At 44.9% G+C, this 16432-nt stretch overlaps 1 protein-coding gene across 3 annotated transcripts in view; it reads left to right on the top strand.

Moving 5' to 3' along the window:
* The window catches only part of LOC144165799 (kinesin light chain-like), a 48532-nt gene extending 38128 nt beyond the window's left edge, over nt 1–10404 (top strand). For all 3 annotated transcript variants that reach the window (XM_077695578.1, XM_077695579.1, XM_077695577.1), the window contains one exon: nt 10171–10404. In XM_077695578.1, coding sequence (XP_077551704.1) covers nt 10171–10327 — 157 coding nt within the window. In that variant the 3' untranslated portion in view covers nt 10328–10404. The remainder of the gene's footprint in view (nt 1–10170) is intronic.
* Nucleotides 10405–16432: the final 6028 nt, after the last annotated feature.

The following is a 16432-nucleotide window of genomic DNA, read 5'->3' as shown; positions in this document are numbered from 1 at the left end:
TCTATGTTTACATGTGCTTTCGTAACTTCCACTGTGTGTCCCATCATTCTTATTGCTTTGTAAAGAATGTGCCCTAAATTTAAGCGCAAATCGCTCGTTCGTCTAGTTTGTAAGCTCTACCTAATTTTCGTCTGCTTCTGCCAGCCTCCGCCAATCGCAGAGCTTAGCCCATGTGACATCATAGGTTCAGTTGCGGGAAATGAGCTGGTGGGTCGCATGACCATTCCCGTTTTTCCTAATTATGTAGCTTATTTGAGCGAAGTTTACGTTAAAAGTGGTGTCAGTATGATTCTAACGAGACAATCTTTTGAATGAACCAAACTTGTGTTTTCTCTTCATGGCTCCTTTAAGCTCGCTTTAATAATATGCTAATGCAGGCGTTGTTTTAATATTTTATACAGCTTGCTTGTACTTGCATTGTGTTGAAGTTATGCAGCATTTTTTTTATTTCTTGCTTTCTGCTTGAGGGTTGTGAAGTGTTTTAAAAGATTGCCAGGGAGTTTGCATTTTTCTGAGCTTTTTTGTTTTAACTTACGTTTTAACTTTATGGCAGCAACGTCGTGACCTTGTTGTTTGTGTTCCGAAAAGGCGTATACAGCGGCTGCTGTTGTCAATACTCAAGCATTTATATAATTATTCGGTGCCTCGAGGCATGTTGCCGGGCCGGGTTTACTTATGTTTTTTTTAGATATTTTAGTGGCCACAATAAAATGTTTTTTTATAGTTATTTTCTGTTTATCTGGTGGTTGCACTCATGCCATTTGCCTGCCAGCGAAAACGACGAGGGATTTTTAAGAATGCGCTCTAAGTTTCGGGGAACGGCAAAACCTGGGTATGCCACACTAAAAATACGGCTATAGGCAGCTTGCAGTCTGATGGCTTGGATTGAACATCTTGCTGATTGCAGTAGTTGTAATGGTAGTTTTGTCTCTAGGCATTAAGAAAAGCACAGTCTATGTAATGTCTGTTGTAACTCTGCAACTGCACATCTTGCAGAAGAACTCTGCAAACAGGTGTTTTTTCCGAGCCTCAGATTAGCACAGTAGTTTGTGCTTATGTTTGTCAGGGTAGTAACGGTGTTTCAGCTCACAATCGTTGCGTGACACCTTCAGCTTTACATGTTACCGTAGCAGTGGCTTATACTACTACGTACCACTTTTCTGTCAGACCGTTCTGGCATCTAATGTAAGCAGTTCGTGAAATTGGGTGTGCCTATTCGCTCAATCATCCCCAGGCCTGAAATTCTGGCTCTGGGAGTGTTTCCCAGAGCAGATTAGCACTGAAACAGCTGGTAGCACATAAAAGAGCTTTTCTTTTCTTTTTTCTTTTAGTTTTGTTGAGATGAATGTGTGAGGGGCTTCGTTAGAAGGCAAGTTCTAAGCCACGAGTGGCCTTGTTTAAGCGCCAACTTCTGAGGCATCCTTTTTTTTTCCCAGGGAGGTTGAACTTAGAACTGAGTACACGGCCTGCACATGTCAGGGGTGACTCTCGCTTTGCGCCAGACGCAGTGGTCGGTTTCTGTCGACGCCGAGCTCACTCAAAGGAACATGTTAAGGGTAGCGTACGTCTCTCACTTTGCCGCAAGTTCACTTTCGGCGAGTTTTGCGCAAAGGTCCTTGTGCCTGAGTGTGTGTGTGTGGCTGTAGACCAGCTGCTAGCCTGGGGCTTTGCTTTGAGAAGCATTTTTTATTTTATATAGCTCCAGGCTGTTTACGTCAAAGCTTTTGCAAGGAGCCACAGGTGACTTTTTAGGCTGAGTGGAATCATCGACTTTGACGGTGATCAGGTAGCGTGGAAGTCGTTGCTTGGAAGTTTGCGAAGGGGGTAATACTTATAACAGCATTTTGTGGGTCCCAAAGTAATTTTCCCCAAACCTTAACACTTTGAAGTAGCAGCAAGGGAAGCCTTTAGAAGCAGGTTATAAAACGTCTTCGCCTGCTGATTGGATTGAGGAACTCTCACCACAACTTTGTTGTCCCTCAAAATGGCGGCCAAAGCTGTCAGTGCAGTTTGCTACAGCGGTGTGATAACTCCACGCGAGTTCCATGTGGGGTTCTTACAATGTCTGTGCCTCCTGGGTGGATAAAAAATCTCTTCACCAGTTTTCTGCCCCGGAGCATGTGTACAGTAATCCCAGTAGCAGTGCCAACTCAAAAGTAAAACCAGTAGCTGGAAAAAGAGTAGCACTGCGGAAGTTTGTGTCAGCTTTCTGAGGGTGCATTGAAGTTCTTGGGCAGCATGGTAGACAGCTTAGGAAGCAGTCAAATCAGACGCCTGAAGCAAGAGGAATTGGAACAGTGCTGCTGACACCTCCACAGACAAAAACAGTGTGGAATACATGTTAACAAAGGCAAAAAGAGTTTTAAATGACGAATATATTGTAGTAATAGTAGGCAGTTAAAAAAGTTGACAAAAGCAAATTACACAAGAAATTTTCATCACAGAACATTTTTTCCCTAACATTAGCATGTATTAGCATTAGCATTTAGTGTTACATTAAGTTAACATTAACATTAAGTTAATATCAACATTAAGCATTTAGTATGAGCAATAGTATTAGCATTAGCATTTCCAACTACAGCACTGGCGCCTTTTTCCGAGTTTAGGCAGCAACGTAGCATTAGCATGCATTGTTGCTGACCTTGACGTGTCTTTGCAAAGCAGTCTTCTTTGCCAGCTTGGTTTGGATTGGGATCACGCTTGAAAGGCCGGACGATCCACTAAGGCGGCAACGAAGCCGTCGAACGAAGGAATGGCAATGCAGCCTCTGCAGGTGGAAGGTTGCAATAGAAGCGTTGCAGAAGATAATTTTGAGAAGCAGACTGGAGCAGTGTATAGTCCAGAGGCTGACTGCAGCAGTTTGGTGCTTCTTGTGGGTGTTTTGTTGCTGAAATCTCCGGTGTAGTCCCTGCACCCACGCTTCCTTGCACTGTGCTCTGCTTCGAAGCTGCTTCCTACTGTGGTAGCAAACGCTCCGGCATTGCCCTCGCAGCATCAACACTGCAGACTTTTCTCTCGCCGGTTTTACGGACCAGAACACGGCTCAAACGGGTAGACTGGCCGTTTTCCTCATCAATCGTGCATTGGAGAGTCTTCTTATTTTTGTTTTTATTTTATTTTTTCCTAAAATAACCTTTGCCGCTAATGCTGCTCTGGATGCTTTTGGTGCTTCCGAAAGGTGCTTGATGGCGCCACCCTGGTGAAAAGGAGGGAGTTTGGGTGGGGTGGGGAGGGGGTTCGTGTCCTCCACACTAGATCTTTCCCTCGCCCACCGTTTTGCTTTGAGTTTCTTCTGCTTGTTTTTCTTTTTTACCTCTCAGATTTGTTCGTTCTTCGTTCGTGTGTGTGTGTGCGTGTGCGATTTTTTGTTTTTGTTTTCTTGAGTTGTTGTTCCGTCCTTATCATTTGTTTTCACTCTCTCCCTCTCTCTCTCTCTCTCTCCTACTCTTCCTTTTCACATTTTTTGTTTGCCCCTCATTTACTGACCACCCTGTCTCTCTCCCTCCTCTTCCACTTTCCTTCCGTCGGGTCTCCCCCCCTCCCCCAATTCGCGTTACTCACAAACCCCCACGATCCTCCGTCTCAACCTTCTTCTCCCCTGCACTCTGTTTCAATCCCCTGTGCTGTTGCATACCTGACCACATTTTTTTTTGTTCGTCTCGACCACCTTGGTCCAACAATGTCTTTCGTAAACCTTGCCTGAAACGTCCCATTCGCGAAAACCGTGCTGCGTGCCTGAAAAATAAATAAATAAATAAATAACGAATTTTTTTTTTTGGGGGGGGGGCTTGAAAAACGTGCTTCCGGAACGCGATTTGTACTGGCTCTAACTCTGCAAATGTTTCAACATGATGCCCCTGATTTCCTGGGGCTGTTTGTACATACTTGGTGATAAAAAATACACAAAAAACCCTTGAAAATCTGAAAAACTATCGTACTTGTTCTGGGGGAACCATATACTATGGTAACAAATTGGTTTTTTTCACTGCCCGCTGTCCGATGGCGCAAAACCGATGGACTATATAAAATGTGCCGCAAATACTTTGGATCACCTTTTTGAAATGTTCCATCTGCCTTGTTTCAATCACCGGAATAACCCAAAAAACTGATCATCTCGCCGCTGGGATCTGTGTTTTCAGAATTTTCCTTGGCTAAACTCAACTTGACCCTAATAAATTTTCTTACTATTTCCTCAACCGTGGTTTTGTAACGGCGAATGCTTTGCAACAATGCTTTGCATTGCCAAAAACTCTCTGCTCCAAACGGCTGCTGCGACAAATAGGCAACCCCAACAGCTAACGCGTCGACTCCACTGACGCCGTCGTCAGCGACTTCTGCCGGCGTTGCACAGCGCAGCGACCAGCCGACCAAAGGAATCAAAACGAAGCTCTTCAACGCGCTCGGATTCCACACTCTCTCGCCTTCATCGTCGTCTTCGTCCTAATTTTATGCCCCCCTCTCTCTTTCTCTCCCTCTCTCTCTATATTGTGGTGTGGGCTCCGGCTGATGGAAGAGCCGGTTTATCAGAGACCAATGTGAGGACTTACCTTGTTGGTGGTGCCGCAGGGCTCTGGCCTGTCTCCTATGCTTTTTATTTTTTTATTCCCCGACTTGGTCTTTGACGGTTGCATGATTTTGTGCCTGTAGCATTGTTAGTGGAGCTCCGTCAGTTATAAGCGGTCTTCTTGAATGACGTGCGACTTGTGAAGGACTCCCGACCCCACTTTGTGTAGTGTCGACTCCCTCTTGTTGCTCATCTGCAGCAACTCGATGAACGCAATCGTGGCAGTGAAAGAAACAAGTGAAGTGAAAGTTCATAATGTTGAGTGTGCAGGGGGGTGAGAAAGGGTGGCTTCATTAACAATCACCCTCCTGCATGGTTAATAGTCCTTTGGTTACTGCTAGGCCCTTTTGTATTTTTTCAGGTTTTATCTTGAGTTATGTAGAGACTTAGCACGGGCAACATCAGGCTTTGACTTGTCAGTAAGGGCTTTCAAATCTGCCGTTTAAATTGTTTGCCCCCCCACCTCCCGCCCCCTTTTTCTTGTGTGGGACATTGGTAGGATCTCTTACTTTGCAGGCCTTGTTTCTCCTAGGCTTCCTGCTTTGTTCTCCAGTAGCTTTTTATACTTTACATCATCGTGTGGTTCTGGTATCTTTTCTCTGAATGAAATCAAGCATGCAAGCGTATACACAGCGTGTCTTTTCTTTAAATAAATTTACTGCCAAGTTGTGCTTGAGTAATTCATTCCTCATGATGCCTCCTTCTTTTTGCTTTTCTTGACGCCGGAGGTTCGTTTGCATTGCTCTCGTCGCATAGAGATCATTCCCCGTTTACGATCCAGAGCTTTCACAAGGGTGCAATAAGCAGCTGAAAAGTTGTTGCCTGTGTCGAGGTGAAGTCTTTCTATGGCTTTTCACGTTGTATTTTCTTACTGTGCCGGTTCTCAAGACATCTCCAAATTTCCCATGGTGTATATTCAGCCATGGCATGTTGCCTGATGGTTTTAATTTAGGCTATTTTAATAGGTGTCTCTGGCATTGGTGATAGACTCAATAAAAATTAACTGAACTGAAATGAAATTCCATTCGAGACGTTAGGCCGGCAAGAGAAAGTTCCAAACGTTGTTGACTGCTTTGTGGATAGAGTTCGAAGAGTCATGTCTTTTGCTTCTTCTGAAATCTCAAGATGGGCTGTTCAGCTGCACTAAATGAACTCTTGCGGCATAATTGCGCCCGTAAGTCTCCGTACGTACGTCCAACACTTTGTATTGCATACCTCCTGCCTAGCAAAGGTGGTCGGAGGATTTTTTTTTTTTGTCAAGGTGACAGTGAACTGTGATACTAATCGACTCTCCGCACTGTCTGCTTTTGACTTTCGGCTTTTGCAACTTCGCAGCCTGGTGCGGACGTCCACCCAGTACCACTCTCCGGCTTGTGTGGTGTGTGCATATTTGAAAGGGCTGCACTTATTGTCGTTTTACTCCGGAGCTGTCTCGATTGTGATGCTGCGCAAGAGGTATTGTGTTCTCAAGAGGCTAGTATGTGTCCAGAGATGCTTGTACGGAGATTGAGTTTTGAGGTCCTTGCATGTGAGCCTGTTCCTTTTGAGCATTGTGTAGTGTAGGTCATTCTCAGTGGTTCAGTGTCAGGGTTTTGTACTTTTAACCATTGTGGCAGAGTACTTTTTACTTTAAAGACAGGCCTGCATTTCTCGAATGCTCGCGTCCTATTATACTCCTATTTTTCGGCCCAGTATTCCTCCCTGGCGCATCAATTTATTTATTTGCAAAGTTTTATACGAGGCCCCTTGCATCCTATGCTTCCGTTTGTCTGAAAGATTTACGCGTGAAACCACGTCAATTGCTCGCCAGAGTTCACGGTTGCGACGTACGCGGGTTGTTTTGTGTCGAATGGTTGAGCTTGGAATTTAGGTCACATTTCAGGATGTTCGTTTAGTGCGCAGTCTGTTGGGGGATATTTTCCGCACTGGGTTGACAGTGGAACGTGTGTCCCGAGAGGTTTATGCATTTTTGGCTTTAACGGCTCGGCCTCGTGTCTCTGGCCTGGTGTTGTGGTGACCACTGTTTTGTTCCTTATTTCGCGTTTTTTTAGTGACTTTGCAGACTTTTTATATTTAAACGGGCCCACTTGTGGAAAACGATTTGATGAACTCTTTGTGAAATGGTGCATATGCTGCCTGATGCTATAATAAAAGTTGCAGCCCCCGTCTTTTTGCCGAAACAAGTCTTCTTGTGAATGACGGTCATTTGAAATCGTCATGCAGTCTTGCATTTTGCAAGGACACAGAAGGCAGTGTTTTCGGGCAAATGTTGGGCGTCACACACAACCATTTTGTTCGCGAGCAGCTTCTTACGTGTCTGTCTTCATGCTTCGCCTGTTACGTATCGATGGAAGCGCTTTTTTAATGTTGAAAGGCTTCACTTGCCTTTCTGAGTAGAACGTGTGAGGAAATGGGGGAGAAGCTGGACAAATTGGCCCTTTTGGGCTCACAAGTGTGACAGTTGTCCCTTGCTTGGTAGTTCAGCAGTTTCATAGGCGTTTATTGGAGATGCGATCAGCTGAGCAGGCTTATATAGTTGATATTCTTGCCAGCTTGTTAGAGCCTTGTTCGCAGCGAGCTGATATTATGAAGGAGGGAATCATATGAGCGAGTCTTTCAAACATGCATCCAAGGATCCCGGACATAGTGCGTCATTGTTGATAGTCCGCGACAGAATAGCCAGATCTTGCTGTATAGTTCAAAGCTGCTGTACTAAACAGTTGCTATTTTTGTTTGAGAGCAATCGCATTCAAATGCCCGCTTGAAAAGTGGTCGAATATTTTACTGAGAAGTTTAACAAACTTCTTGTCACACTACAAAGCACTCAGCGGCCTTATTTTCCCGTGTAGCGGTTTGTCTCCAGTGGAATCTAGTATGCAAAGCCACATTCATAGGCTGATGGTGTAAGACGCCTTGACAAAACGCTGTTTTCTAAGCAGGCATTCTAGTTTGAAGGAATGGCAGCCTCCTGTCACGTACCTTCTAGGTCGCACTCACTGTGTCGATGTGAACGTGTTAAACCTTGCGCAGCTGTCAACCCTGTGCTTTCAGTGTTTGTAGCGAAGCACTCCCTCTCACCACCACGATCATATCTGCTATGGGCAATCGAAACGTCTTTGTACATCACAATTGAAGGAGAGAAATTGTCCCCTCACACGTCTGATTGCTAGAACAGAAACCTGGGTGCCTGAAAAAATAAAAAGCATGCCCTAAATTATATCCTCGCGTACAAACTTGGAATGTCTCTTGCCATGCACTTGGCTACTTAAAAGATGATCCGTCAACAGCATGCGGACGACACTAACTTGCCACAGCGCAACCGTTTGGTTGTTGCAATGTGTTAAAGAGACCCTGTAACACTTTTTTCAGGTTATTTCAAAATCTCAAATGCTTGCAGAACGCAGTCAACCGACACATCCAGTACTTAGATTAGGGAGTTGCAAAGTACCTCAGCCACAAATTTCTGCTCTGTGCCCACGAGATAGCTTAGAAACTTGCCCAAAAGATTTTTTCTCTCTTTCCCGGTCGTGACATTCTTTGACCACTGTAATCGCATCATTGCAGCATTGTAGCAGCTATTGGTTGGGTTTTCTTGAGTTCCAGCGATGTATGCATGCGATAGCCAGTTTAAAAAGAAAGTCACAAAAGCAAAGCATGAATGGAAGGCTTATCTGCTGTGATGAGCAAATCACACGGTGCCGCTCGGTGCATGCGATAAGTATAGATTTCACACTGCTTCCAGATGCAAAGGAGAGAGTGAAAGCATTTATTTGAAATTAGAAGTGTTGCAGGGCTTCTTTAAGGGGAAGACACTGCTCTTAAAACAGTTCCTTTTAATTTTTAAGTGAACTCTGTGAAACTTGCCAGTCTTGCTGCTTTTTTCCCAACTCAATTCAAATATGCCATTATTTTTTTAGTCGGTCAATTAGTTCCCAAGGTAATTAGTCATTTTTGGACAAATAATAGACAAAAAATGTTAGTCATATAACTGTAACCTTTACATTTTCCAATACACTGAACCCTGGTGCATGCAATAAGAGAATCGGTTTCTTGATGCACCGCTTGGAACTAATTTTACACCTCAATAAACTTTGGTGGCCCCAATTGCAAGGAACCATTTTGAGTGCCCATCTCAAACACCGAAGTCTAATGACCTGTAAAATAAGTTCCATGCTGTGCATCAAAAACCGATTCCCTTATTGCATTCACCAGGGTTCATAGTTTTGTAAAATGTAAAGATTACAGTTTTATGACCAACAATGTTTTGTCTATTATTTCTCAAAAAATGACAAATGATGTTGTGAACTAATTGACTGACTCAAAAAATAATGCTATATTTGAAATCAGGGGATGCTTTTAAAAAGCAGCAAGACTGGTAAGTTTCACAGAGTTTACTTACTTTCCCAGAGGTCGCAAGTTTCGCAGAGGTCGTAAGAGCAGTGCCCCCCCTTTCCCCGTAGAGCTTTTGTTCTGTGTGATGTAATTTTTCAACTGCTCGGAGGCATTTCGACTGCCCTGCTGTGTCCCTGCCCTTGCTCCATTGTCAGCCTAACGTACCCTCGTGTGTGTCGCCTCTGCCCCATTCCCTCCTCCCGCCCTCACCCGTGTGTGGCACTGCAGTGACTCATCCGAATGGGTTTCAGATGCGCGGCGTTATGCTAGGATCGTACGACGAACTCATGGTCGCTGAGAAATTTGTGAGTACCTGCCAACGTTCTTGGCAATGAATGCCGCCGGGTTGGCCCCCGCGCCATTTCTCACCAGGACTGTATCTCGACACCTTTTATTTGTTTTTTTTTTCTCCCCGCACATACCAAACATTAGCTGAAAAATCATTACTAACTTTAAAAGCCCATTATACTTTTGCCTTCAGGCAAAAGTATAGCGTCTACTGCCTCATACTATGCCGCGAAAATTGAGTCCTACTCCGCGCCAAATGAGGATCTTACTTTCGAAGAAACGGAACCAATACAAACCAACACATGTCCACAAATTTAGACGGATGAGGATGTTTTGTAGGAAACGCCCGACATTCCAATACAACTGCTAAAGACTCTTCCATCTAGTGACAACAGTCCACATCACATTGGCACCCGTACACGACGTCTGTAAGGTTAAGCTGCAGCCGACCAGTAAGCATGCGAACTCGCATACCATGCACCCCGTGACCGTGACTCTGTCGCTCCCCTCCCCACAAATATGGAGAACATCGAACGTCTCCTCATACAATGCCCGGAAAATTGAGTCCTACTCCGCGCCAAATGAGGATCTTACTTTCGAAGAAACGGAACCAATACAAACCAACACATGTCCACAAATTTAGACGGATGAGGATGTTTTGTAGGAAACGCCCGACATTCCAATACAACTGCTAAATACAGGTAAGCCTCAAGCCCCTTCAATGCAACCATGTCATATTTACAGATATGCTGTGGAAATAACTGAAACATGACATACACTAGCCGACCTGTTTTCGAACTCCCAAAATTCGGGCTTGCTGGATATTTCGGAGTTTTCCGAGGAAGCGCCAGTTGTCCCGTATGAGTAATGGCTCACAGATTTTACGGACTGCTCTTTTATGCGGATTATTTTTCGTTCCACTCCAGGCTTCCACAGGCAGCCCTGACCGCATCGATCCCTGAAGACTGGCGAGACCTTAATGAGAGAACACGGACGCCCAGGCCGGCGACGACGTTTGGAAATAAAACTGAAACACTGGCACTGTCACCTTCTTGTCCAACACCCTGGAGCCGAACCTCGTAGGTCCGCAATTTCCGCTTCGCAAGAGCAGCTGTCCTATGTATTTCTTGTGCTACGGCGAATAAAAAACTTTGCCGCTAGTTTTCATCTCTTTACTGAACATCAGTGCTTTAAGGCATACATTTTACAAGCAACAGCACCGTCGCAAAACAATTCATCGGTGCAGAAAATGCATCGCTCTCGCGTCGTGCATCTTAAGACATAAACATAGGTGTAATCTGAACGTTTTGTAAGCAGTCACCTTAGCTTTACTCAGACGAGACAAGAGTATTACCGGTGTTTACCAATCGCTATTAAAAACCTTAAAAGCGTTTGGGGACTGAGTCGAGCGCATTGATGAAGGCCGCGATTTAAAGTGGCTGGGTAGCAGCACCACATTCGCATGAAGTCGGCTTGGATTGACTCAATCGCTATTGAAAGTGTCCGTCTAACACGGGTATAAGATACGATGCAGAAACGCATAGAACGATTCAACAATATTTTTTTTCGACAGATACGGTTGTTGAACCAGCCCTGCATAAAGCATTCACATTACACACAATAGAGCGTATCGGCTCCTTCTGGCTGAGCGATATATTTTTGAAAGCGAGAAATGCTGGCAGACTATTAGTCACATCGTCAATACAGGCGCTCAGCGTTCATTGCGATTACTAAGGGAGAGACAAGGACACAAGAATAAATAAAACACCGCAAATTGATATTCCCGGGTTTCGACCATCTAATCCTTATGTAGCATTTTTAATCTAGGTTGGCGACTTGACCTTCTGATTCAGCAGCTGCAAATTAGAATGCCTGCTCTGAAATCCCAGCTGCCACGGTGAAGGCATCCGCGTCCAACGCAGAGGTATACAAACTGCGCAAATAACATTATCCACACTCTTCTGCTTATTCCAACGATAAATCGTTAGAATGTGAATCATCTACCGCCTGTCAGCTGGGTTCTAAAAATAGGTTGCCGTGTCTTGCTTCAGTCTCGATTGCATTCTGATGAGATTGCCTTTTATCACCAGGAATGTTTTCGTGCTGTTGATTTTTCTTGTGCGTAATTTTGTTTGTCATATAAAATTGCTAAATCATTTCTCTATTGCACTCAAAACATGATGAATCAAACGGCTTAAAAAAACGCTATATGAGAATCGATTTCGAACTAAATGATTCATTACTTTTTCGACGAAATATATCCTAGGTATCGAGACTCGGCTCAAGGGGCCGACCCTACTGTATTTCATCCAAGACAGGAGGTTAGCTCACACTCTCCCAGAAACAATGTCAACAAAAATCGTGTGCAGAGAAATATAGCTGCGGCTATAGATATTTTATTCTATTCTTCCTTTGTGCCAGATGACCGTACCTACTTGAGAGACAACGCAATGCACTGAAAACTATTTCACGCAGTTTTTATGTCTATCATGTATTTTTTCCTTCGTAGACATTTGAGCACCATCCGTTTGTGTCAGCATGACGATCCCAGCAAAGGGGATGTGGCTGGAATGCTCCTCGCACCAATCTTTTAGCGCAAGAAACTCGGCCATATCTGTTTTTGTACGTTTCTGAAGTTTTCACCCTCTCGCGAGGTGGCACCGTGAACCAAATCGCCCAACGCGACACCCTAGTTTGATGACATTTTTGTGCGATGTAGTTTACATGAGTTTTAAATATGTCTGGTACTTTATTTCACATGCTGGTGCATGCCTGCTAATAAGCCCGTTAATAGACCGCTTGCCTTTTTATTCCCACAAGTCTTTTGCTATATCTTCGTTTCGTTTCACGGTGCGCACACATCTTAAACCACTGCCCCTTTGGCGAGTGATTTACGCTAGCCAAGTTCCAGAAACATTTCAACGTAAATTTGCGCACAAGGACCGGACAGAGAAAAAGGAGTGACATGGCTGGTGCAAAGAGCAACATGAAGATCTGTAGTCATCGTGGTGCTCCTTTTTTATGGTCATGTGTTTGTAACCATTTCTACGTTTTAAATATCCCAAACCACCCCGCCCAACAATGTCCTTTCCGTACAAATATTGTTAAATTTATAAAAGAATTGCGGATCTCACGCATGAGGGGGAGGGGGGGGGGTCGCGGCGCAGGAACGACGTTGAAGTAAACCGGCGTGTGGAATGTTACTGCGATCCCTCATGCTACAGCTGCTGATTTTTCCGAATGGTGAGCCCTGGCTAGCGAGTCGAGGCATACGATACTTAAGAAAAAAAATTCCCCCGCACCTTCCCGAGGGGGATTGTGAGGATTCAGAAATGCGAACGTCGAACGCAACGTCCTCGGCTACCATGCGAGGAAGGCACCCCACAACCTTCGATACGTCGATGGGCACGTTCACCGCCTGTCCCTTGATTCCAAACTGCCCGTTGCATCGGGTCAGCCGCCTGATGCTCATGAAGGGGAGTCGAGGCGCGATGAGCCGCTCTCCGACCGGGTTCAGATCGGGAAGATGCGCCGGCCGAGCAGGATAACGGTAGCCAAAACTCACGCAGCCCTCCTCTTTGCAGCTTTGTCTTCTTCTTCTTCTTCTTCTTCTTCAGCGGTTCCCCTACGGGAAGATGACGATGGTGGTTGAACGCGAAGCTATCTCGCGATGGATTGTTTGGTTGGCCAATCCCTAGGGGCATCATGCCACAATCATCATCAGAGGCGCTGCGCACGCCGGCCAAGGGACGCACGACAACCCCCGACTATAATGCATTTCTGCATAAACCTTCAAAACTGCAACTTCCCTCGCGAACATGCCACCAACTCGAACCGCACACAACTTGACACCACCATTTAATAGGGCTTTTCCCCCCGTTTCCTGAGTTCGTTACGATCCTACCGACTAGCCCCCATTTATTGAATACATCGCACCCGCCGCTGCGGCTCAGTGGCTAAGGCATTGTGCTCTTGAGCCCAAGCACGTGGGTTAGATCCCGGCCGTGGTGTCCGCTTTTCTGTTTGGGGCGATAAGTGAAAACACCCCTATATTTAAATTTCGCCGCAGGTTGATCAACCCAATGTGGACAAAACTAATCCGGTTCCCTCAACTATGACGCACCTCATAGTCCAGGGGAAGCTTCGGCGCATTAAACCAGACCATCAATCAATAAAGCAGAGTGTGTGATTGCGTCTGTGCCCGTGTGCGCCTTCGGGGACATGTGAGTGTGTGTGCTTGCGTGTACGCATTTTTTTTAAACGTGGTGCAACATTGTGCCTGTGAGGAAAGGTTGGCCTTATCGTGTTGACAATATCCTTTCGCGTCGGCTCGTCCCTACTCCCGTTCAAAGAGCGGGTGAGTCTAACATCCTTCTCGGTTCGCGCCAGAACAAAGGTACTTCATGCCCACCCGTAAATGCAGAAAAATAATAGTATCTCTACGACGGGCCGGAAGCAGTCGATCGCGCTTCCCTGTTGTGGCGCATGTGCGTCACAAGAAATGTTCAAAATGTGCGTATAATTTTCTTCAGCCTAATTAAAATGTATACGCTAAACTTAACTTTTGCAATTTAGCATTACTTGTGCGTGGCAGCGTAAAGCAAGTAACTAGCAGGATGGTACCACAGCGCATGTTCAGGCAATCATATATCCGCACTAAAGGTTGCTACGTTTTGTGTGGTCTCATGATGAGCAGTACCTTTATAGGACTGGTTCGGACACCTATAGAAAATTCTAGCGAGTTTTCTGCGTATTTGTATCGAATCGCTTGCTATTCGGGGCAAAGTCGTAATATTTAGCTCTAACATTGCAATTCTTTCCCCAAAAAAACTGGTTTTGAAGTTTAAAATCAATATGAGCTCAGCTGCCTCATACGGCAACTTCTTTTGAAGCAGTGCTTGCCTTAAATTTTATTTGGAAAAAATTGTAATCCAAACGAAACCTTTGCCGTTTTTTATGTTTATCTACCCATGGCATACTGGCCATATGCATTATGACTTGCTTCTTATGCTCCATTTTGCTTAAGGCAGCTTTGACACGTTTGGGGGCTATTGTTGACACGTTCGCGAACGACACTTAAGGCATACACAGCCAATTACTTAAAACATTTTATAACAACAACTCTCCCGTCAGAAAGACGACACAACGTCAGGAATTCAAGCTTCCATAAATGAGGTCGCCCACGTGCTTAGTTTGTTTTCCGCAGTTGTCTTCCCACTCCCTACACATCTAGACAAATTAATCTGTTCGGGAAATAAAATGCCATTGCAATGTTGACTTCAAGTCTCGTGCATACAGATGACTCCCGTCTACGCGGAGGAAACGAAGAATTGAAGATAAAGCACAAATACTTTGCAAGAACAACTATTTCAGTCTGTAATAAAATAAAACCAAAGACTTGGTCAAAATTTCTACAAAAAGTGGGATTAGCTGTGAGCGATGAAAAACTATTTTGAAATACTCTTGCCATGCATTCAGTGTTCGCATCGAACCGGCTTCAACATTCGACAGTGCTCCCGTTTTCACGCAGAACAGCTTACGCCACCCCTTTTAATTTGCAATGAACCACTGTCCTCTTGGCATCACATTTAGTAGACGGATGCTATGTTTAATTACCTGCTTCGCTCTACAAAAGATTTGTTGCACGCCGTTTAAAAAATTCCAATCATATCGGTCGCCTACTGTCCGACGATCAACTCGACACACTTTCTTAACTCCATTGCGAATAATCAATCAAATAAAGCTTTTACAGCATCAACTAATACATCACTCTGGTCTCACTCTAAACCAGGGCCTTTCCAGCAACATGTGTCTGTTTCGTTCGAACGATCGAACAAGCCACGCATCGGATACCATTTCCTTGTTGGCACTCATGGTGAAGATTAAAGAATTGAGCATAAAAGAATACAGGCACCGCCGTAAAAAATGATATAAAGAAACGAAAAAATTCCAGCTTACGCGCCGTCACTCAAAACCATATACTTAGTCGTTTTTGGCGTACTAAGGAAAAGTATGACAAACAACTTATGTATACATATAGGTCAAATATATAAAACATACGCAATTAGCGATTTCTTCGTTTTTCCTAAAAGAAAGCTTTAGCATCGCTATTTGCGTCGAGAACTTGAGGCTCGGCCTAGTGGGCATGTCTTGCTTCGACTTCTCGTATAGCCGCCCAGTGCAGATGCACGTGGCAAGTCCCCATTCTGCTTGAAGTGACCCTTGCAAAGTCAGCACTGTTGCGAAGGTAGCTCTCAGCTTTCTCTAAAGCATCTCTCGACGCGCTGCCTCGAACCTCTTAGTGTCTTGCTGTGGCTCGCTGTCTTCTTTCTTACTTATGCAAATGGCAAGCCGCGCTTTGATTTAACGTCACCATGCCAGCGTCGCTAGCTTTGCGAATAAAGCTCACCCTCTCGAAGGCAGCTCACTATGCACCCATTCGTCCCCATTGGTTTGGGCTCTATTGTCGCTCGCTTCGTCTGCGTTGACACTCCGAAGCGCATTGATGCAAAAATGGTGAATACATTTTTAATCCATTGCTGTCACACTGTAATAGCAACAAAAAGTCAAAATCTCTGTTTGGTAAAAAGCTTGTCACGTGTGCGAAAGTGCGGGCACAGGCATCGAAACAGTTCTTCCGAAAAAGCGAACTCGCAAGTTTTTTTCAGACAAAGTTAATATGAACCCTGTCGCCAAGTCACAGCTTCACCTCTTACATTATCTCGTTCCCTAAAAGGTAGGCAATTGGCGCTCCATGCGAGCCCCATTAGTGCCCTGTTCAACATTTTCAAACTGTGCTAGGCGCCCTTTTGTAGCTGGGTGTTGAGACACATGCCTTTATTTCGCATGTTGTTTTGTTGCTGAGCTGTTAAGACACGAGCAGCCGTTTTCCGCTCCCTTTTGCCGCAAATTGGGTGGACGTTCGCTGTTTTACCACCGCTGTCAGACATGCTATGAACATGACCGCTGCACCGCTTTACAAAGACAAATAACCTCCGCTATCACCATTATGTCTTCCTAGGGTGTTTAAAACAGCAATAGTTCATTTTATTATTTGAACGGGGGTAACTATTCTGAATTGCAATTTTTATGTTTGCCTGGTCTGACTGTGCTCGAGTAAGAACCTGCACAGAAATCCATGCATTCTACTCAGCGTGCCGATTAAATAGCCTGCCGCAATGCAAGCCT

The sequence above is a fragment of the Haemaphysalis longicornis genome, unplaced genomic scaffold, assembly GCF_048455015.1.
Source record: "Haemaphysalis longicornis isolate Haplotype H1 unplaced genomic scaffold, Haemaphysalis longicornis Haplotype H1 scaffold_15, whole genome shotgun sequence".
Lineage (NCBI taxonomy): Eukaryota > Metazoa > Arthropoda > Arachnida > Ixodida > Ixodidae > Haemaphysalis > Haemaphysalis longicornis.
The sequence above is the reverse complement of the archived record's forward strand: the minus strand, read 5'-3'. Positions and strand labels throughout refer to the sequence as shown.